We start from the raw sequence: 21,837 nt of genomic DNA, 5'->3' as shown, positions 1-21,837 counted from the left end.
TCCAGCACTGTTTCCTCTGTCTCTCGCCCTCCATAAGCATTGTTCCAAAGCTTTCTTTTCCCTTGGGTAGTAGGTGTATGTACAGAGAGCCTTCCAGGAGGCTTTATTTCCATAGCAAACAGGAGACCCCTCATCATCATGCCTTGATTAATGAATCTGTGTACACAGCAAGGGAAGCTGGCAATCTGAAAGGGATATCCATCATACCACCTTCTCTTTTAGCAGTGTGGAGAAAGCCTTACTTGTGATTACTTCACTGCTGAAGCAGCTTGCAGGACCCCGAGGCCTCTGTTGTGAGCAGGGGGGCAGCATTTGCATGGGAGAATGTTTTTTTCAGTCATGGGAACATTCCACTTCATGTAGGTGTGTTTGTGCCCGTGTTCCAGATAGGAAGTGTGGAAGTAAGTTCTGCATTGGCTCTAGTCTAAGTTCCTTTCATTGAAGTGTCCAAGTGGATATGGTATTAAAATATTTGACAGGGCACCAGGAGTTCTAAGTTCTTATCCTGGCTCAGCTAAATATCAGATATATAATCTGTCTTGGGCCAACTTTCTTATTCTAGTAAAATAAAGGGTTGACATTTTAACCAGGATCTGTCCATTGTTAGATTTCGGGGGAACCGTGAACTTGGATTAAGAAAAATGACATGTTTATTTTTATTAACCTTTGGCTTACCTTGGAATCCCAAGTATTTTGTTTATATATATTTAAGAACAGGGTTCTGAGAAGAAGTCCATAGGCTTCACCAGAGTGTCCATGGGGGTCTATGACATAAACAGGTTAAGAAGTCCTGATCTAGAAGCCTCATTCACACATAAAAAATTATGCAACTTTTTGATTTATGTCCACGAGAAAGATCTAATAAAAGATACTCCACTGGTATGAAGGGGGGAGCTGGAGAGAAGAGAGTGGAGAAGTAGCTTAGTTTGGAAAGGCTTTTAGAGGAGAGGTTTTAGCCAAAATTTTTAGCAAAAGAGGAATATTTATTTTATTTTTTATTTTTTAATTTTTAATATTTACTTTTTAGAAAAGTTAACATGGTTACATGATTCATGCTCTTACTTTCCCCTTCACCTCCTGACTTCCCCCCGCCCACCCCCCCCAGCCGATGCGCATTTCCACTGGTTTTAACATGTATCATTGATCAAAACCTATTTCCAAATTGTCGATAGTTGCATTGGTGTGGTCGTTTCGGGTCTACATCCCCAACCATGTCTGCCTCAACCCATGTGTTCAAGCAGTGATTTTCTTTTGTGTTTCCACTCCTGCAGTTCTTCCTCTGAATGTGGGTAGCGTAAAAGAGGAATAGTTAGATGAATGGAAAGTCATAGAAAACCAGAATCTCTTGAGTTAGAAGGGAACAGGTATATATTTTGTATATACTTATGTGTATTTTGTCTCATTTGATAGAATGTGAACTCCTTAGGAGTACAGGTGCTTTATTTTTGTCTCCTAGCACTTAGTCCAATAAATTAGACATTTAATAAATATGGATTGATTGATTGATAGCCAAAAGTTTTTCTTAAAGTGAAGATTCTTGAGAAGTAATGAGACCTGGGGCAGCTAGGTGGCTCAGTGGGTACAGAGAGAGCCTGTCTAGAGACAGGAGGTCCTGGGTTCAAATGTGGTCTCAGACAACTTCCTAGCTGGGTTGGCAAGTCACTTAACCCCATGTATCAAGCTCTTACCTCTATTCTGCCTTGGAACAGATATTTGTTATTGATTCTAAGACAGAAGATAAGTAAAGGTTTTTTAAAAAAAGTAATGAGAAACAAGAGTAGTTACAAAAATCAATGGGCTGAATTGGCAGAGAGCTTTTAAGTATACACCAAAGGTTTTGGAAAGGAGCAAATGAGTAGCTTACCTCAATAACTTCTTTGCTCTCCACGCCTATATCCATAGTTTGTACCATGTACCTACTTTAGTGCAATGACTTTATTATCAGGACCACAGAGCACCATTGTCTTTTCCTGCTTTATCAATTGAAAAAATACATATGCACATATATTTATATTTATATTCTTAGCTCTGGCTATGTGTCTAACATGGGCAAGAAGAATGTCTTAAGACAGGTTTCATTGGCATAACTAGTGTTGGTTGTATCCACTCCTTGCCTCAAGAGATTACCCTCGTGGTGGTTGTGCCTGCAAAAGTTCCTCACCTGGTGGCCAGCCTTAGGGTAATCTAGGTCTCTAGACCTAGGAGATAAGTTCTTAGGCTATAGACCCAATCCATCACTGAATCTCTACTCAGAGCCTTTCCAGTCCAAGAGGACTCTCCAGAGCTCAAACTTGGCTGTCTTTAAAAATCCAGGGTAGCACTGGCACCTTGATGAGGCGTCCTAGTAGGAATTTAGTGGAAGAACGAGACCCTTTATGGGCTACAAAGCACTTTCCCTACAACATTTCTGTAAAGTAGGTAGTTTGAGTATTATCATTAGGATCTCACAGTTGAAGAAACTGGGACTCCGGGATGCTAAGTGCCTAGGATCTTGCAGTTAGTGCTTGGTGAAGCCCAGGCATTATGTTTCAGTTCCAGTGTTCTTTTATCTGTTCCATGGAATGCTACTTCTCTTTGCCTGGTTCCAAAGCTTACCCAGTCTTCAGGAACCAGCTCAACCTTGTCTCTTCTGAGAAGTTTTCCCTGACCACTCCAGACCAAAGTGTTCTCTTCCTCTAACATTTATTGTCTCAACCATGTAAATGGCAATTACAGTATACTGTTTTGTTCTCCATAGTTGTTTTTCCATAATATACATCTTATTTTCCCAGCCTGGTTCTTGGAGGGCACAAAAATTATGAGACACAGATCTTGCTCTCCAGGAATCTGGTTGGGAGAAATAAGATATGTATGAAAAAACAGCTTGCTATTTGTTTTATAGGGGCTGGTGAAGCTATTTTCCTACCTGCATGGAGCTTTCAATCTAGTACTATGAGCTAAAATAAATGGCACATACAACAAGAATAGGACTTTATTATTTTTCTAAAAAGGAGATGAATGTGATAAGAGGTAATATATGACCCAAGGTTTGAAGGCTGGCTAGATTCAAATAAGAAAAAAAGAAGGAAAATATTCTAGGAGGGAAAAGGGTATGAGGAAAGACTTGGGAATAAAAATGATCACAGGCATGCTTTGGAAAACAGTAAAGGGAGCAGCCAGAGGCAATGAATTTCTATAAGGGTAAGGAAGAAAGAGTGCCTAGTATAATGCCTTGCACATAGCAGATGCTCAGTAAATGTATACATAGGTACATACTACCTCTATATGCATATACCCACAAAATCTGTGACACATGTTACTTGCAAATATATACACACTAAATGCAGATGGGAGAGAGGCTGTGCTGTTAGGATACAGTGGAAAAGGCACTGTCTTTGGAGTCTGAGGACCCAGGTTCAAATCTTGCCTTCCAAGTGTACTAATTGGGTAACCTTGCCCAAGTCACATCACAAGTCCCTGCATCTCAGTTTCTTCATCTCTAAAATGAAGGGGCTGGTCTAGTTGCCAGAGTCTTCTTCAGTTCCATTTCTATGCTGCTGTGATCCTTCAGCTCCAGTTACATGTCAGTGAGTGCAATTGGTGGTTTTAAAAATTCTCTGTTCTTGGGAAATACAGGGAGAAAGAGAAGAAGTTTGGCATTTACTCTGAAACACATCTCTCCCCAGTTGCTAGCCAGGAGAGATGTTGCATGCTGATTTCAGGTATTCACTTCTATTCTTCCCCTCTGGGAATTCTCTACTCACTTCACTTTTTCTTTTAACAAGAAAAAAGTGGAAAGATGTGTCTCATTCACAACAAGGTTAGTGAGCCCTTGCAGAAGAGCCTGTTCCTTTCCTTGTAGTTTTCCTAGGCACCATGGGGACTGGAGAAGGGATGATTTCTTAGATCCAGGTATAGCTCTTTCTTTCATCATTTCTTCCCATCCAGCCTCTGCAGAGGTGGGGCAACCTAACAGCCCCTGGAAAATGTTTAGCTATCATAGAATAGCAGAAAAAATCTTTCTCTTCCCATTGCCAACACTTCTCTGTCCATGCTGTCATTACTTCATATCTTGCAACAGTTTTCCAGTCTTTCTCCTTTCTAATCCATCTTTCACAACACTGCCAGATCTGTGTTCCTTAAATATCAGTTTGATTATGTCTGTCCCTTTCAAGAATTTCCAGTGGATTCCCATTGCTTAGGTACTCAATAAATGCTGATTTATTGACGTGTATAAGAATACCATATAATCCTATCATGTGCACATAGGATCCAATACACATTTAAACAAATTTATCTTTATTTTATTCAAAAAACAAATTTACACAGAAGTTTTCCAAAGTAACATGATTCATGTTGTTTCCCTCCCCCTCTTTTCTCCCCTTTTCCAGAGTTGACAAGCAATTTCATTGGGTTATACATGTATTATCTCTCAAAACCTATTTCCATATTATTCATTTTTGTAATTGAATAATCTTATAAACCAAACCCCTAGATCATATGCCCATATAAACAAGTGATAAATAATATGTTTTCATCTGCATTTCTATTCCAACAGTTATTTCTCTAGATGCAGTTAACATTCTTTTTCATAAGTCCCTCAGAATTGTCCCGGGTCATTGTATTGCTGTTAGTAGTGTCACATTTGATCACATCACAATGTTTCAGTTACTGTGTATAATGTTCTCCTGGTTTTGTTTATTTCACTCTGCATCAGTTCATGTAGATCTTTCTGGCTCTTTCTGAAATTATTCTTTTCATCATTCCTTATAGCACAATAGTATTCCATCACCATCATATACCACAATTTGTTCAGCTATTCCCCAATTGAGGGACATGATCTCATTTTCCAATTTTTTGCTACCACAAAAAGTGCAGCTATAAATATTTTTTGTATACACATCCTTTCCCATTTTTTAAAATCATTTTGGGATATAAACCCAGCAGTGGTATTCCTGGATCAAAGGACATGCATTCTTTTAAAGCCCTTTGGGCATACTTCCAAATTCCTTTCCAGAATGGTTGGATCAATTTACAACTCCACTAGCAATGCATTAATGTCCCAATTTTGCCACATCTCCTCTAACATTTATTATTTTCATCTAATACATACTCTTGCAAGTAGTCTTTGTTCCTGGATAGGGAGACAGGAAGCATGCATTCTAGTCCTGGTTCTGCACTTATCACAAATATTCTGTTATCTTGGGAAAATCTCTTTTCTGGTCTGAGCCTCAGTTTACTCATCTGTAAAATAAAGGTAACGGGATTAGATAGTTTCTAAGATCCCTTCTTACTCTAATATTGTATAATTCCTTGATTATAATATGTGGTATTCAGTGGTGTCCACAATTTGGGCTCTCTTTACCTAACCTTATACCTTGTGGTGATGGTTATTGTTTTTCATTTGTTTCAGTCATGTCTGGCTCTTTTGTGTCCCCATTTGGGATTTTCTTGGCAAAGATACTGGAGCAGTTTTCCATTTTCTTCTCTAGCTCATTTTACAGATGAGGAAACTGAGGCAAATAGTTAAGTGATTTGTCCAAGGTGACAGAGCTAGTAAGTTTCTGAGGTTAGATTTGAACTCAGAGACATGAATTTTCCTGACTCTATCCATGGTGCCATTTAGTTATCCATTTCATCTCTCACTATTCCCTTATAGGAATTCAGTGCCTCAGACAGATTATTTTCTTTACTGTTTTATGATTATTTTTCACTCTGAAGACTCTGCTCATAGCATTTTCCCTCCTAGAACATTTTTTCTTTTTTTTTTTTCTTAATTGAATCTGGCCGGCTTTCAAACCTTAAGTCAAATACTACCTCTAAACACATTAATCTCTTTTTTAAAAAGTTCTATTCTTATTGCATGTGCCACTCATTTTAGCCATAGAACTAGACTGAAAGCTCCATGAGGTAGAGACAATAGCTTCTTCAGCCCCTTTGTATAGTTCACTGAATTCAACAAACCCTTGACAAATATTTATTGAATGAATTAAGTAGCGAATCATATACTATCTTGAATTGTTATTTAACTTTTGGGTGTATAAGTGTGTCTTTTCTCCTTAGCTGTATTGTATGTCCCGTGAAGGTCATGATCATGTCTTATTCATTTTTTATGTATTTATTTTAATTTCCTATTTATCTTGACATACAGATTTTTACCGGATATTTGATGCAAAGATTCTCCCCAGCAGTTAATTGTGCCCCTTATCATAGCTACATTGATTTTTTTCATACAAAGCTGTTTAATGTTATGTAGTAGGCCTGTTTTCTCTTTTATGATCTTCTCTAGCCTTTGTTTGGTTAAGACTTCTCCCTTTATACACTAATGTGCCTTTGGAGAAACTGTGAATTAATCCAACCATTCTGAAAAAGCAATCTTGAATTATAGTGGGGAAAGGACTAAAATATCCATGCCTGGACCATATTGGTTCTGTTACTACTGAGGGGTACTCTCATCCTCTTAGTCACTCAAGGTCACAGCTTTGGTATCATCCTTGATGCCTCATTGTTACTCAGCTGACATATTTAATCCATTGTTAAATCTTGTCATTTCTATTATTTCAACATCTCTTGCATGTATCCTCTACTTTCCTATAACCATAATCCTAGTTCATGCCCTGAGCCCTTTGCTTAGGCTACTGCAATAGCCTTCTAATCAGACCTCCTGATTCAATATTTTTCCTACTTCTCCTTTCATTCCATCCTTCACTCAGCTGCCAGAGAGATTTTTCTAAAGCGTAGTTCTGACTATGTTACTCCTTCTGTTCACTGAGTTCCAGTGGCTCCCTATTACCTTTAGGATCAGATATCAAGTCTGTGTGGCATTTGAAGCTCTTTATAACCTGGTTTCTTCCTACCTTTCTAGCCTTGTTCATTAAACCTTACTCTTTCCTCTTTGCATACTATGATTCAACTGCAATGTCCTATTTCCTGTTCCTCAAACATGACACTCCATCTCTCAATCTTGTGCCTTGATTTTTCTCTCTCCTTCACACTCTATATATGATTAGTTGCCAAGCTTTGTTGATTTTATCTCCATAGAATATTTTTGTCACTTTTTCTTCACATGCATGGCTACCTCCCTCATTCAAGCTCCTTACCTGGATTATTGTGATAGCTTCCAAACTGTTTTCCCTGCTTCCAGATCCCAAGAGTGGCAGGGAGCCAGCAGGTCAAATTCCCGAGAGATATTCCTTTTAGCTGTCTTTTTGCCTTGGTGACATCTCTTTACAGTATTCCTTAGGAATCCCAATTCTCTGCCCTCTGAGGACATATTCTTGGAGCCTGAGGCTTCATTGGAAATGTAGCTCTGAGTGGCATGCATATTTGCTTGTTGCCAAAGCCCATTGGGACTTGCAAACTTCCTTTCATTTGACCACTGTTACAGAGCTAAATAACACTAATACTTAATAGTTTGGGGATCATAACATTTCTATAATGTTTTCAGATTTACAGATAAAGCATTTTCCTTACAACAGTCCTATGGGGACTTAGTGCAAGTATATGTCAGTTTGCAGTAGAATGAGCTGGCTGAAATAGGAAGACCTTGGTTCCTGCCTACTCAAAAACATATATATATATATATATTCATACACACACATACACACACACTGGCTGAGGGTCCCTGGGCAAGTCATTTCACTTTTTGTCCCCTCAGGCATTTTCCTAAGATTACTCTATCTTATGTATTAGGGATAAGGAAGAGATTTGGAGTCAAAAGATCTGGATTTGAATCTTAGCCTTTATTACCTATATAATGTAGAAACAATTCATTTTATCATGCTGGACCTCAGTTTCCTCATCTAGTAGGCTGAACTAGATGACCTCCTAGGTCCCTGCTAGCTAAGAGCTAATACTTTAGCACAGTGCCTGGCTTATAGAAGGCATTAATAAATATTGACTTAATTTTGTGATCCTTTAAGTTGTAGAGCAGATGCTAAACTATATAGGTTAGAGGAGTTTTAACAGCAGGAATTTCCTACCAAGATGAAATCAGAAGTTTCATTCCATTTTTAAAAGAAGCAAATGACTAAATTGAGACTTGGCAAAATTAAATGACTTTCCCACAGTCACTCAGCTAGAAGTATCAGAACCAAAACTCAAATCCAAATTTCTAAGGCACCTGTCTATTTCTTACCCATTTCGTGTGCCCCCCACCCCCACCTCTGCTCCTGATCTTCCTTGAAGGGTCCGGTTATGAGAGAGAGTTTATTTGTTATCTCGAGATGGATGTGGATCCTTAGCTATCAATGAGGTTTGTGAGGCTGCAGATACCACCCACTGTAGAAACCTACTTTTCCCTCCTGAGTGAGAGTGACCAGGAGCTTGGAGCGGGTTGGCTCGCGTGTCAGTGTGAATGTGTGCAGATGAGTTCCTCAGGCAGGGCACCCACACCTCCTGCTTCTTCAGCAGGGTCATCTCTCAGACCCTGAGTGTGGTACAGATATACACCGGATTCAGACCTTTTCTAAGCTTCGAAGGTGCAGCAAAGTGCAAAGCAATGGCAGAGTAGGACACAGCCTTAGGCTTCCGTCCTGCTTACTCTTTCTGCCCCCTACTTTCCCCCTGAGCCCTTTGGAGCTCATCTTCATGCCCTCCAGGCTTTTCTGACGTTTAAAGAGACAGGGATCCTACATACAGTTCCAGCTCATCAACAGCTAAAGAGCCCTTGACATTTAAGAGAGATTTTTCGGCTGTGCACTTGTATAGGCAAAGAGCAGAAGCTAATCCTATTAAAGGTATTGTGTCATTTGGGGGAGAGGCATCCCCCACCGCGGGACTGGCCCGTGACGATTGGCCAGATGCAGAGCTGGGGGTGGGACCACAAGGACCCGGGATGGTGGTGATGATGGTGATGGTGGGGGTGGGGGCGGGGAGGGGGTGGTGGTCGATTTATGACTTGATAGTTAGGTCAGGGATTTCTAAGGGAATACCCAGAGGTTGCAGCTGCTGCTGCTGAGCTCACAGCTCCAGCAGTACCACATTGGCCGCCGGCGAGAGAGCAAGCAGCAGGCGAGAGCCAGGGCCACAAGCTGAAGAGCTGTTACTGCAAACTAACGGGAGAGGGGGGAGGCGAGAAAGCCAGAAAAAAAGTGGTAGCGTTCTGTGGTGGGGCGGGTGCCCAGAGAAGCTGTGCCCCTCTGGCACTCGTGGACCCTCTGGCTGGAAGGGACAGAGGAAAACTGACTGCTTTGGAAGACGAAATAAGATTGAAAGAAAGAAAAGAAAGAGAAGCTAAGTTATGCAGAACTGATCGATTCTCTGAGACCAGGGGAAGGCATGAGTCTGTTGGGGCTGCGGGACGTGTGTAGGCAGGAGCCGCAGCCCCCACAGGAGCGGGCCGGCCCGCGGTGAACTGGGCGTCCTGGTGGGAAGGTAGAGAGAGCAGCAGTAAGCCAGCAGCAATGCAGGGACGCCTGCTCTAGAGAAGCCTCCTGGAGAGGGAGGGTGCAGCCTCGAGAAAAGAGGGGGAGCCCCCCGCCGGGAGGTTGCCTCCCTTTCTGCCCTCCCGCAGCCCCCCTGCCAAGCAGAGTTGTGCACCCCTACTGCGTTCCACTCTGGGAGAGATGCCCTCAGTCCCTGCGGCCCCCTGGGGACAACGCGAGCATGGAGAAGTCGAGTAGCGAGGATTCTTCGATCCACCGGAGTCCATCTTTGGACAGCAAGGACTCGGACTTTGCCAAGCCCTCTTCCTCGGGCCGCCCCTTGGGCCGCGGCTTTACCGCAGGCGCCTTCTATGGTACCACGGGCTCCCGAACCAGGGGCCAGAGCCACGCCGAGGCCGGAGTGAAAACGGACAAGTACAATGCCCCGAAGGGCAGCAAGTACGTGGTATTTTACCTGGACCTCTCCTTTGTCTTCCTTCTAGAATTTAAGAAGTGCAACATGGCCAGAGGTTGCCTCTGCTGTTTGAAATACATGATGTTCCTGTTCAATTTGGTATTTTGGGTGAGTACCTGCCCCTACTTCCCTCCTCTGCCTTTCCCTCCTGCCTCCCCTCTCCCCTTCTCTGCTGCATTGCTCCGAACAATGATGGTAAGTTTTTTTTTTAAATCATTTCTACTGCCCTCCCCTTTCTTCCCTCCTTCCACCTAGTGGGTGCTTGAATGGAGACTTAATTTACTCGGGTCTAGCTCTACTTGGCTTCTAGGAGAGATGGGATCTTTTTTTTATTGGCTCTTGAAGTTTTCTGGCCTCTTTTTTTTAAAAAGGAGGAAAAAAGACATACTTGGGCTTGTCTCCTGGTGGGTGGCCGGGGTACATAGTTCCTGGGACTTGAATGGGGCCTCTGAAGCATAGAAAGTGAAAGGGAGATGTATCATTTGCCCCCATTTCTGGGTTATTTTTATAACTAGTGAAATAACTGAACACTGGTGTCTGAAAAGATGAGCAAATGGGTTCTTCGGGAGGGTATGAGGGGAGGGTCTGCTCTCCAAGCTCATTTTTGATAGCATTTTGGGGGGTAAGGGAGGAGGGAGCCAGAAATGCAAATTGCATACAAATCTAAAGAAATATCTGTAGAATTGAATTGAAACGGTGCCACTATATTGTTGGGGCAGTGGGTCGTTCTGGTCCTCATGGATGCCCCAGTGTTGAGTTTTGTATTGCAGAGGAGGGAGAATAGTGGAAGGTGTGTGAGTGTGGGAGGGAGGGGGTACTGCGATTGTGTGGTTCTGCTTTTGAGGGTTTGGAATGGATTCGGGTGGTGGAGCCAGCTGGCGGGAAGCTCCTCTCATTGAGTCTCAGGACCTGGCAGACTGAGAGAAAGAATCCCAGGGACTGCAGTGGTGTATGGGCAGCCCGAGAGTGACCATGGGAAGAAGTAATTTTCAACCAAGGGTGTCAGAGTGAGATGGGGAGATCTAGAGTCACTCTCTAGAGCCCGTGTGGTTCTGAATGGAGATGTATGTAACGGGGGAAAAAATCTCAGAGGCAAATTTGAAAGCTCTGCCAAATTCATTCTTACTCATCTCTCACTTTGATCTCTTCTGTGCCCTTTCTACAAAGTCCTTCCCCTTCCCCCCCCCCCAACCCACTGGAGGTCATGCAAATGTGTGCTATCTCTCCAAGGTGGGTGTGTCTCCTCCTGTCTGCTAGAGGATATCAGCTGCCTAGGATCCAGGATGATCACTGGGGACATGAAAAAGTTACTGCTGAGTTCATGGTCACGGGGCAGAGCTAAGTTAGAAGGGGGTGGCTGTGCTCTGGCAGCCAGGATCTGTGTTGAACTGACCCACTTTAACTGAAATAACTTATGTGAGAGGGATGAGGAGGATGGAGGATTAGAAGGCAGAGTGAGGGTTGGGGGGAAGCATATATCCATGCCCTATAGTGAGAAGAGCAGTGAGCTGGGAGTCAAGAGACCTGGGTTCTCGTCCCAGTTCTACCATGAAGCAAGTTGTTTGAAGTTGGGCAAATCATTTGCCCAACCTTTCTGGGCCTTAAATTTCGTCATATGTAAAATGAAGGACTTTGGTTAAATAATCTCTAAAGTCCCTTCTGGACCATGACATTTTATCCTGGTGGCTTAAGATTAACTATAGGTTTCATATAACAAAAGAGAATCTGTGAGAGGCTATGATTAGAGCCAGTGGGAATCCCTGAGTTGTTTCCTGTAAGGGCATCTTTCCTGCAAAGAACACTAGTGTGCTTTCCATCTTGTACAAAGAACTTTGTCCAGTGTCATTCATCTGGGTCTCCCCTAGAGTATTTCTGGTTGATTAGTTTGTTTCTGGTCCTGTAACACTGAATCATATTTTTTCCAATTTCAACATTGGAAGGGATCTCAGAGCCTCAGTTCAACTGTTACCTGAGCAAGAATCCCCTCTGTGAGATCCCCATTAATTGGCCACTGAGACTTTATCTGAAGGCCTCTCAGTAAGGAGAACTCTCTATATCTCGCCACAACCCATTCTACTTTTTCCTTATATGGAGACAGAATCTACCTCTCCATGATTTCTTCCTGTCACTTCCAGCTCTCCTCCTAGGGGAACAAATTAACAGAACAAGTTAAAACCCTTCTATGTGACCAGCCCTTAAAATATTTGAAAATAGTTACCTTATCAACCCTCTCAGTCTTTTATTCTCTAGGCTAAACAACTTTGGTTCTTTCAGTGAGTTTTCTCATGGCTTGGCCTTGAGCCCTCCATTATCATAACCACCTTCTTCTAAATGCCTTCCAGCTCATTAATGTTTTTTATGAAATGTGGCACCAAGAGCTGACCACAGTATCCCAGATATGGTTTAACTGTGGTAGAGTGTCCCTTGTTCTGAACACTGTTTCTTAATACAGCCTGAAGGTTCAGATTTCATGGGAACTGGGACAGAGATTTTTCTTCCTCCCCTTCCCCCCTTGGTTGACAGACTTTTTTTTGGAACATCATCATAAATCTGTAGAATTCATTGAACATAATAACTGAAAAGGACCTTAGAGATCATTTGGGCCTTACTAGCATTTTATCAAGAGTCAACTAGAATAAGATGGGAATCTCCTTCTGGTAGCTTTGCAGCCCCCTTCTGGGCCAGTTCCTCCATTCTCCTTTGACTTTTTCACCAGGATCTGCACAAATCACACATTGGTTGGTACTTCTCTCATGTGTTCAAGTTCAAAAGAACATTGGCCAACTATCTTCATTTTGCCGGTGTATCAAATCTCTCTACCCTTCTGTTTTGTTTTAAAGCACTTTGTGCACCTGGGCAAAAAGAGCAGGCATTGTGCCTGCTCCTGGCCATCACTTTGTGAAACCTCTCTTGTGGATTCTCTGCTGACTTCATTAGATCAAGCTTGTCTTGTTCACTGGGTAACTCCTCTCCACACCTGCTGGCTATATTTGGTATGATCTTTTATGGTTTTCTATTTCCCCAGGATAATCATGATCATAACTGGACATTTATATAGTGCTTTTTGGTTTACAAAATGCTTTCCTTGGTTTTCTTTATAAGGATCTCATGAAGTTGGTAGTTAAGAAATTATTGGCTCATTTTACAGATGAGGAAATGGCTGCTCAGAGGGATTGAAATGATCTACCCAGATTAATCAAGCTAGCAATCAAGCAATTAATGATCAAGTATTTATTAAACACCAACTATGTATGAGTCATTGTGCTGTGCCCTGGGAGAGACAAAGATGAAAGTCCCCACCCTCAAGGAGCTTCCTTACTATTAAGGGAGATAACATATATAAGTATATAAAATAAATATAAGGCAGATTTTTTTGGAGGGGTGGCACTGGCAGCTAGGGAAAATTAAGAGAGATTTCAGAAGCAGAATTGGAATCCTTAAATGAACAAGTCTTTTGATTCCAAATTCATTGCTCTTTCTACCTTACCAGATGCTTCTCTGGAATTGATTTGGGTGTATAACTTCATTTAGAATATTAAGTCCCTTAATGGGCAGACCAGATGTAGGGATCTTCATCATGTTTATCACCTGTATTCCCAAATCCATTTTATCATAAGGAGAAGGCAGTTATTACTCTATGAACTACTTGTGTGAAAGTGGCTGAACAGATAAACGGAATGGCACATTGATATCTCTGGATATTAAAAGAGTGAGAGGAAGGCCATCTGTATATTGAGTGGATCTTCTATGTGCATTTATGGAGAGATAGAATCAAGGGTTAGACAAGATAAGGAGTTGTTGAGTTTGCTATTTATGCCAGGAGGTGGGAACCCATGCTGCTAAAATCACAGGGCTACCCAAGTATCATTTCACTTAGCATTTCTTGTTCAAGAAAGTGAAGTCAGGCAGGATTCCTTCCTTCCCAGTATTTAAACAGAGATTCTTTCTCTATCCCACCTTCCCTTATTTTTCTTTAGTTTAGGGACTGTTCTGGTCTCACCTAAAGAAAAGAGAATAGATAAAATAATCACCACAGGTCTATTCCAAGTTAGATTTCAGGTATCTCTAATTCTCTGACTTGAATGGTTACTTGGCATTTATTTTCCTAAGTGGTATAGGTTCTGTGCAGAACATTACTTTTGAGACTGAATCTTCATTCCTTGAGAGCCTACATACCACCTTGGAGCCCTAAAACACAAAGTGTTAGAGGTAAACCATGCTTTTGTGTATGTTTTTTTGCCTCAAGTGCCATAGGGAGATACAAGTTTGGGAGGAAAGATATTGGACATTATTCTCTAGAAGGTGGGTCACTTCTCATGAGATTAAGTATAACTTCCTGGAGGGTGGGATGTTTGAAATAATGGGCACTGTCTGGCTTGGTAGGCAGGGGTCCAGGAAAAGGGAGGGTTCTGTGGGCAGAAAGGACTGATGGTTTGGGAAAAGAAGAAAGCCGAGTAAGAGGGAGGAAGGACAAAAGCCTTTCAAGGCCTGGGATGTTTGAGTTCACATCCTTGTGAATCTGAGCAGGGAGTGCATTCAGGGCTGTGGAGTAAGAAAGGAAAAAGATAAGAGTCTGGAGAATAAAAATAAGGAGAATTGGAGAAACATGGTAGAGTAAATGCTTTCTAACTTGTGGCATTGGACAGTTTTTTCTTTTTCTAAGGCTCTTTTCTTATCTGTACAATGACGGGGTTTGGTCCAAATGTTTTCCAAGGTCTCTTTAGCTTTATCTGGATTGCTGATTCTTAAAGAGAGCAATGTGTGCTTCAGTGGTACCTTCCACTGATAAGGCTATGGAGTTGGATTTGTAGGAGGGTAGGGCAGAATTAGGGGTGGATTCAGATGATTAACTATTTCTGCTTCTTTTCTTTCTCCTCTTCTTCTTCAGGAAAGTTCAGGCTACTCCACTGCCTTAGTGCCCTGTCCTCTAGGACCAACTCCTTGTCCAAATGGGAAAATTTTTTGATAGCCATTTCCACATATGGTTTCATTTATCAAGTTTAGGACCAAGGCCATTGTGCCCAATGTAGATGGAGGGGAGCAGAGTATTTGAAGTTCAGCCAATAGTTACTCTAAGGGCTGTTCTTTATTTCCACCCCAGCTCCACACACATTCTGCCTCTCTAGGTTGCCAGGTGTCAAACTTATGGTGTAGATGTAGAGTCCTGGCTCCTGGAGCCCTGTGGTTATCTGACCCATCCAAAAGCTATTTCCTTAGGGTCAAACAGGTCTCTGATTCTTCCCTGAGGGCCATCTGGCTCAGCTTCCCTCTGTGGAGAAAGTAAATGAGTCCTCATCTGGAGCCTTAAGAAAAGGCTTAAGGTATTTAATTTTGCGCCTGTTGTGTGTGTGTGTGTGTGTGTGTGTGTGTGTGTGTGTGTAATTGAAGCTAGAGGGGCCCTTCTTCGAACACCTGGGACTTATTGTCATGGTTTAGGGAGTGGCAAATTGAGATCTCAGCCCAACTGTTCTACCCCAAATGCATTGCAGATCTATTAGTGAGTGCAGAGAGGTGGAGGGCAAAGTATGGATAGCATAATTGCCACTTGGAACAATATTGACTACATATTCTAAACAATGGAGCTATCCCATCATTTTAAATTATGGCTGGCAGCACACTGACATTGTGGCCTTATTGGAAAGTCTATTTCTCGTGGGTCTTTTCCTTAATAAAGGCTAATTAGCCAAGGAAGCACACTCCAGGGTGCCTGTCCAGCAGGATAAACCCTGATGTGGGTTTGATGAATGGGATTCCTGGCAGCATTTGTAGCTAGATGTTGTTGAGTCCTTTCAGTTGCATCCATTTGGGGTTTTCTTGGCAAAGATACTGGATTGGTTTGCCATTTCCTTCTCCAGCTCATTTACAGATGAGGACACTGAGGCAAATGGGGTTAAATGACTCACCCAGGGTCAGATAGCTAGTGTCTGAGGCCAGATATGAACTTGGGTCTCCCTGATACCAGACCTATTTATGGCTCTATTCACTGAGCAATCTAGCTACTTCTGCGTCTTGATTAACCTCACCTAACTGGGACCACGATTCTTCTCTCTCCTTGGACTGCTCTCCCTCCATTTTCCTCTGTTGCTTATTTATTTATTTATTTTTAAATTAAAACCCTTACCTTCTGTCTTAGAATCAATACTGAGTCTTGGTTCCAAGTTAGAAGACCCTTCCAAAGTAGAGGAACAGGACTAGGCAATGGGGATTAAGTGACTTGCCCAGGGTCACACAGCTAGGAAGTGTCTGAGGTTAGATTTGAACTTAGGACCTCTCATCTCTAGGCTTGGCTCTCTATCCACTGAGCCATCTAGCTGCCTCTTGTTTATTGCACTTGACAATGGACCGATTTAGGAAATGTTCTCTGTCCAGTTGCAGATATATATTCATCGTCTCCTCAAATGGGCTACAAACACATCAGGGACAGGCATTGTGGCCGTTGTTCCTTTTGTCTCTTTGCTTACCACTCTTCAGTGCCTAGTATTGGCTTCTGCATGTGCTGGGCATGTATCTTTAGTGCTATTGAGTGTCTTGCTGTGTGGCTTAAAAGATATCTCTTCTCCAAGAACTGAGAAAGTAGAGAGACAAAATAACAACCCTTTGTAACTGTTTTCAAACCCCAAAAAGAGGTTATGAGGAGAAGGCAGCTCCTGCCCTCTTTCCTGCACATATTTCCTCTTTCCTTTTATGTATACAAGGATAGAACAAAAGGATACAGGCTAACACTGGCAGCAAGACAGATTTAGATGAGAGGTTGTACATGCTGATTATCCATATTTTGAGGCTCTGGAATGGTTAACCAGTGGCTGTGGATTCTTCTTCCCTGGAAGCTTTTGCAGGCAGTCTTATCTGGAATGGATTATCCATGGCCCAATTTAGATGGGATGAGGAATGCTACAAATTTTTTGAGATCCCCAGGATAAACTAAGTGGGGGAATGATAGCACTGTGTTAGCTTCCCCTCCAAAGCATGAAAAATTAAACTTCCTTGTCTTAATATCTATTTTTAAATCATGTTAGAGACAGCATTGATGTCAGTCAAGAAGGAATGGGGGAAGGGGAAAAGTAAAGTACAGTGAGCTCTAGCTGAAATATGGGAAGTGGGTATCTCTGTACTCTGAAAGAGTCCTTGGGTTTCAAGGTAAGATACTATCTAGACTGTAGGAAGCTTCTCTGTTCCCAATAGAGCAAACCCATCTCACAAATTTCTCCTTGCTCTGGAGATAAGTGGGACTGGTAAACAGTATTTTATGCCTCAAAGCCTTCTGTAGCTTATTGGATATTGAAGTCTTAATTGGATATGTTATTTTAGTTAAAAGATATTTAGAAGCATAGTTAGAGATCTAGAAGGGAATAACATTAACAACAATAGCTAACATTTACATAGCACTTTAACTTTGCATACATTTTCTCATTTGATCTTCACAATAACCCAGAGGAATGAGTTCTGTTATTATCTCTATTTTAGAAACAAGGAAACTGAGTCTTAGAGAGCCAAGTGATTTGCTTAGGATCATAATAAGCATTTGAGGCAGCAAACAAACTCCGGCCATGGAGATCTAGTGCTATATTCTACTACACTACTCTCTTGGATCATCTCAGTAAGAATTTTTAAATGGCACAAGAGTATGGACTGACCACTCTCACTATAGCTCCTCATACTTCAAACACTGTGTATAGGTGTATTTCCTCACTTTTTGAGCTGACTTGGCATCTTATCTGTCCAAACGCTCTTAGGTTTTCATATTCTCTCAGGATCTGAGGAATAGTCCTATTTGGGGGAATATACTTTTGTCTAGTTAATACTTTAGTTCTGAGGTCCCCACCTGTGTGCTTTCATTTACACAAATCAGTCACTCACAATAATGACATTTTTAGATCTTATACATAGCCATTCATTTCACAGTAAGGCAAAACAACCAATAACATAATACGCATGCATACATTAAAGCAAATTGAGGAATAATACATTAATCACAATTAAGCTTTAAATCTGGGTCATCCTTTCTCTGCAATATATTAGAGAAACCTTGTAGGGAAACATAAAAATGAAGAAAATCAGTATGCTCGTGATTTTTCATTTTTGTGAGTTTTGCCCAGTTGAGTCCTAAAAGTTACATACAGTGTGCTGAGGGATCACAATGTTCCAGTGTTCCAGCCATTCTCTAGTCTGCAAAAAGGTTCACCTTAAAAGTCTGAGCTTCTAATAATTCCATTTCTTCATATTTGCATCTTAATTAGTTTTTAATAAGGAAAAGTTTTTTTCTGCCCATTTAGACTATTAAACTGTTCACATACAAATGAGGCATTACTCTATATCCATTAAAACATGAGTTGAGCCTTTATGTTTATGTCACAGTTTATTTTCTGACCCTTTTGCAACCAAACTATTCACAGCTTTCTGAAAACTAAGGTTTGTTTGTTTGTTTTAAAAAAATTAAACTGAAGTTCTTTTTCTAAATAAATCTTTCAGGCTCCAAATTGTTTGTTCACTGATGGGACAGGTGAACTTTGTATTTGTTATTAGCTAATTTAACAATTTTTTAATAGACTTTCCACAGGGAAAAATACTCCCTCCCTAAACTCCTTTTCAGGAACAACCAAATTGCTCTATATGAAAGGGCAGTACCTTAAAGGGACATTGCCTCACATGTAGATGAGAAAACTGAAACCAGATTAAGTGACCTGCTCCCAAAGTTATTGACTACTTTTGGGGGAGGGGGAAACTAACCCTTCTTTTCCTTGTTGCTTTATTGTAGAAGTAGGAGCTAGGGAAAAGGTGAGGCCTCAAAAGCAAGAGCAAGTTAATCTGTTTGCTCCTTTTTATAGACAATAGAAAGAGTTAGGATCTTCTGATGAGAGTTTGTCCTCCCGATCCTCAGTCAAGAGATTCTTGCGTTTTCTTAGCAAGGGATTTTTGGGCACTGCCACATACTTCATGGAGATGTTCCCTTCAGATGCTTCCAGACAAATACCTATCTATACCCTTCAATCTCTTTTAGTTGATTGGGGGAACTTCTCAAATTGATCACAGACTGTCTTGTACAGCTTCCCTTGTTCACTCCCTCCAATTGAATATTTCCGAAGCAAATTAAGTTATAACTTTGTTACCTCATTTTGTTTGGGCTCGCACTGGAACAAAGTAGTCCTATTCCTTCCTAATCAATTGTCTATCCCATCTTATTTCCCATAGCACCCCTTCCTCTCACCTTCTCATCTAAGGAACTCCCACTCTGGAAAAATCAAGGTCTTTTGAGGAGGATTTCTTCACTCTGTTTTCTCATCTTATATCACCTGATGTCATCCCCCCACCCCCACCCCAAGACCAACTCTGATCCCAACTTCTATTCCTACTCTCTAATCTTTAGTTTCTACTTATCAACTGCTTTCTTGCTTCCTATAACTATGTCTAGGTCTTTCTCATCCTTTAATTTTTATTTAAATATTTTTTCCATGGTTCCATGATTTTGTGTTCTCTCTCTCCTCTTTTCCCCTCTCCTCTCCCAGAGCCGACAAGCAATTCCACTGGGTTATACAGGTATTATCACTCAATATCTATTTCCATATTAATCGTTTTTGTAATGTTCTTTTAAAAACCAAAACCCCACCTCTTTCTCATCCTTTAAAAAACCCTCACTTGATCCTCCTTCTCCTTCCTTCCTTCCTTACTCTTGCCCCATATCTCTTCTCCCCCACCTGCTTTGGCTAAACACCTTGAAAAAGTCATCTTTGGTAGGTACCTCCACTTTATTGTTCCTCATTTTAATGCCTTTTCTGATCACTAATGATAATTTCTTGAAGGCTAATAGCACTTATTGGTCAGTGATATAATCAGAGATTTGGCCACTTTGTAATAAATTCTTTTTTAACCATAGCAAGTCATTAAACTTATAAAACAAAAGCATGGAGGGGAAATAATATTTATTGATGGAGTAGTATCAGTACAAATAAAATCACAAAATTTTGAGATTTTGAAATATATAATAGTTTTTAAAAAATCCACAGTGCTTGGAAGAGTACTAGAGTTAGTAGGTTGATTGATTGGAAAATGAGTCCTGATCAGAAACTTAGGAATGAGTCTTTCATTGGTTTGAGAAGTTACTTCTCCAATCCAGTAATGACACCTTCAAAATTATTTTCTTTTCATATTAAGAAACTAGAAAATGGGGGAAAATGAGATGGAAAAGAAAACATTTAATTTTGGATAAAGAAGAGAAGAAAGGGATAGGGACAAAAGAAAAAGGAATTGAAAAGGGAAAAAAGTACTATTAGACTTTTTACTGAAGAGATGATGAGGGAGTTGGTAGTTTAGCTTTTTGTTTTTTAATGTCGGATACAAGGGCAACATGAATAGAAAGTTGCTGGGCTTGAACAGCATAAAAGAGTAAATAAGCAAAATTTAGCCTTGGGACTTTTGAAACCTCAGTAGCATGGGCCCCATGACTTGTTGACTTTCCAAATCCTAGGATATCTGTTCCATACCTGGGGTATCTACCAACTCACACTTCTAGTGACCAGGGAATGCCTTTTCCACTAGGTCATGAATGGAGATATTGAATGAACTGTTGAGAGGTGGGATAGAGGGAAAGCTGGATTTGTGAGATGAATACTACCATTTTTCTGGATAACACCAAGAAACCTAATGAGAGAACATGAGCCAGGTATTGAGGATAGAAGGAAATTAAGTTTCTTGAGGTTTTAATAAGTTGCTGGAATGATTTCTTTTTATCTCCCTTGAGGGATAGCTTACATCTGGACCTGCTGCCTTTGTTTCCAGTAGGGAATACCTGCCCTGATGTCTGAAATATAATTCCATGAAAGATCCAGAATGCATATCTTAGCAAGATCTCAAAGCTTCTTTAAATATTTTTTCTATTTATTGTGAATTTGGCAACTATTAATAAACATAAATATTTTAATGTGATAACATGAAAAGGAAGTTCTGTAGACTGAGTTTCTAGTATATAAAATTAAAAAAATATTAATTTTAACATGATAGTAACAATTTCAGGCATCAATTAATAAATTTTGCTGAAAGTTCTTGAATAAAGATCATTCTCCAGTTGGCAAGTTAAATTATTTAAAGTTTTCACTGGGCCATTCACCAGACAGGACACAATCTTTGCGAGAACTTGTTTGGGTTGAGTAAGGCAAAGAATTGAATTTTTTTTTTTAACAATAGTCAACATGGTGGAAGAGAATGCACTTTATTCAAGGACATTAAGTGAAGGAAGTGACTTTCTTGAATACCAAAATTGGGGCATCTTGTGGTTGCTGAAGCAAGGGAAAAAGAACAAATAGTTGCTGAGGCAAGCAAGGCATTTAAGAATTTGTGGCAATTGAATAAAAATTTAAGCTTGCTTCTAAAGGAATCTATTGACAGCAGCGTTGAAATGTTGACTAGATAAATAGTAACGTCATGGAAATAGGTATATTAAATGCATTTTTGTTTGTATGTGGGGGTACCTGTTGACAGTCCTAGGTTGGCTAGGCATAGCAAGCACCTCTTGGTTGATCAATCTGAGAAGGCTTAAATAGCAGAGGTGAGAATCAGATTTAGAGGAATCATGAATGGCCAGGTCTGCTAATATCTGGGCAGTCAGGAGATTGGCAGGGATTCAGTGAGCCTATTTACAAAAATACTTTGAGGAAAATGGAATTGGTAATGTTATCTGTCTGAAGTCACTTTGTACCCCAGACAGTGAGTTCTAGGCTTGAGGATGAATTGCCAAGTAATGAGTGATTCCCTTTTATGGAGATAATCTTCAGGGAAGTTTCTCCTTGCCTGTTGGGAATGATATGTTGGTTCCAAATCAGAGTGACAGCATGTCAGTCTGATTAGGTCTATCTATGTGAGAAAGACTTTGTGATGCCTGTTAGGTTTAGGATTACCATTGAGACCTTTTACCCGAACAAGTCTCCTTTCTAGATTCAAGAGAAGCAGTACTTATATAGTTGGTGAGGAAAGACTGAGAGGAAAAGTGTTTTGTTTCTTTTAGTATTTAGCACATAGATTTATAGA

General features: G+C 40.8%; 1 protein-coding gene across 1 annotated transcript in view; it reads left to right on the top strand.

The window, feature by feature from the left end:
• Positions 1-8,873: 8,873 nt before the first annotated feature.
• Positions 8,874-21,837, top strand: part of TSPAN9 (tetraspanin 9) — a 110,443-nt gene continuing 97,479 nt past the window's right edge. The window contains exon 1 of the mRNA XM_044677567.1: positions 8,874-9,927. Within this exon, the coding sequence (XP_044533502.1) occupies positions 9,586-9,927 (342 nt within the window). The 5' untranslated portion in view covers positions 8,874-9,585. The remainder of the gene's footprint in view (positions 9,928-21,837) is intronic.

Source organism: Gracilinanus agilis, chromosome 5, assembly GCF_016433145.1.
Source record: "Gracilinanus agilis isolate LMUSP501 chromosome 5, AgileGrace, whole genome shotgun sequence".
NCBI lineage: Eukaryota > Metazoa > Chordata > Mammalia > Didelphimorphia > Didelphidae > Gracilinanus > Gracilinanus agilis.
The sequence above is the reverse complement of the archived record's forward strand: the minus strand, read 5'-3'. Positions and strand labels throughout refer to the sequence as shown.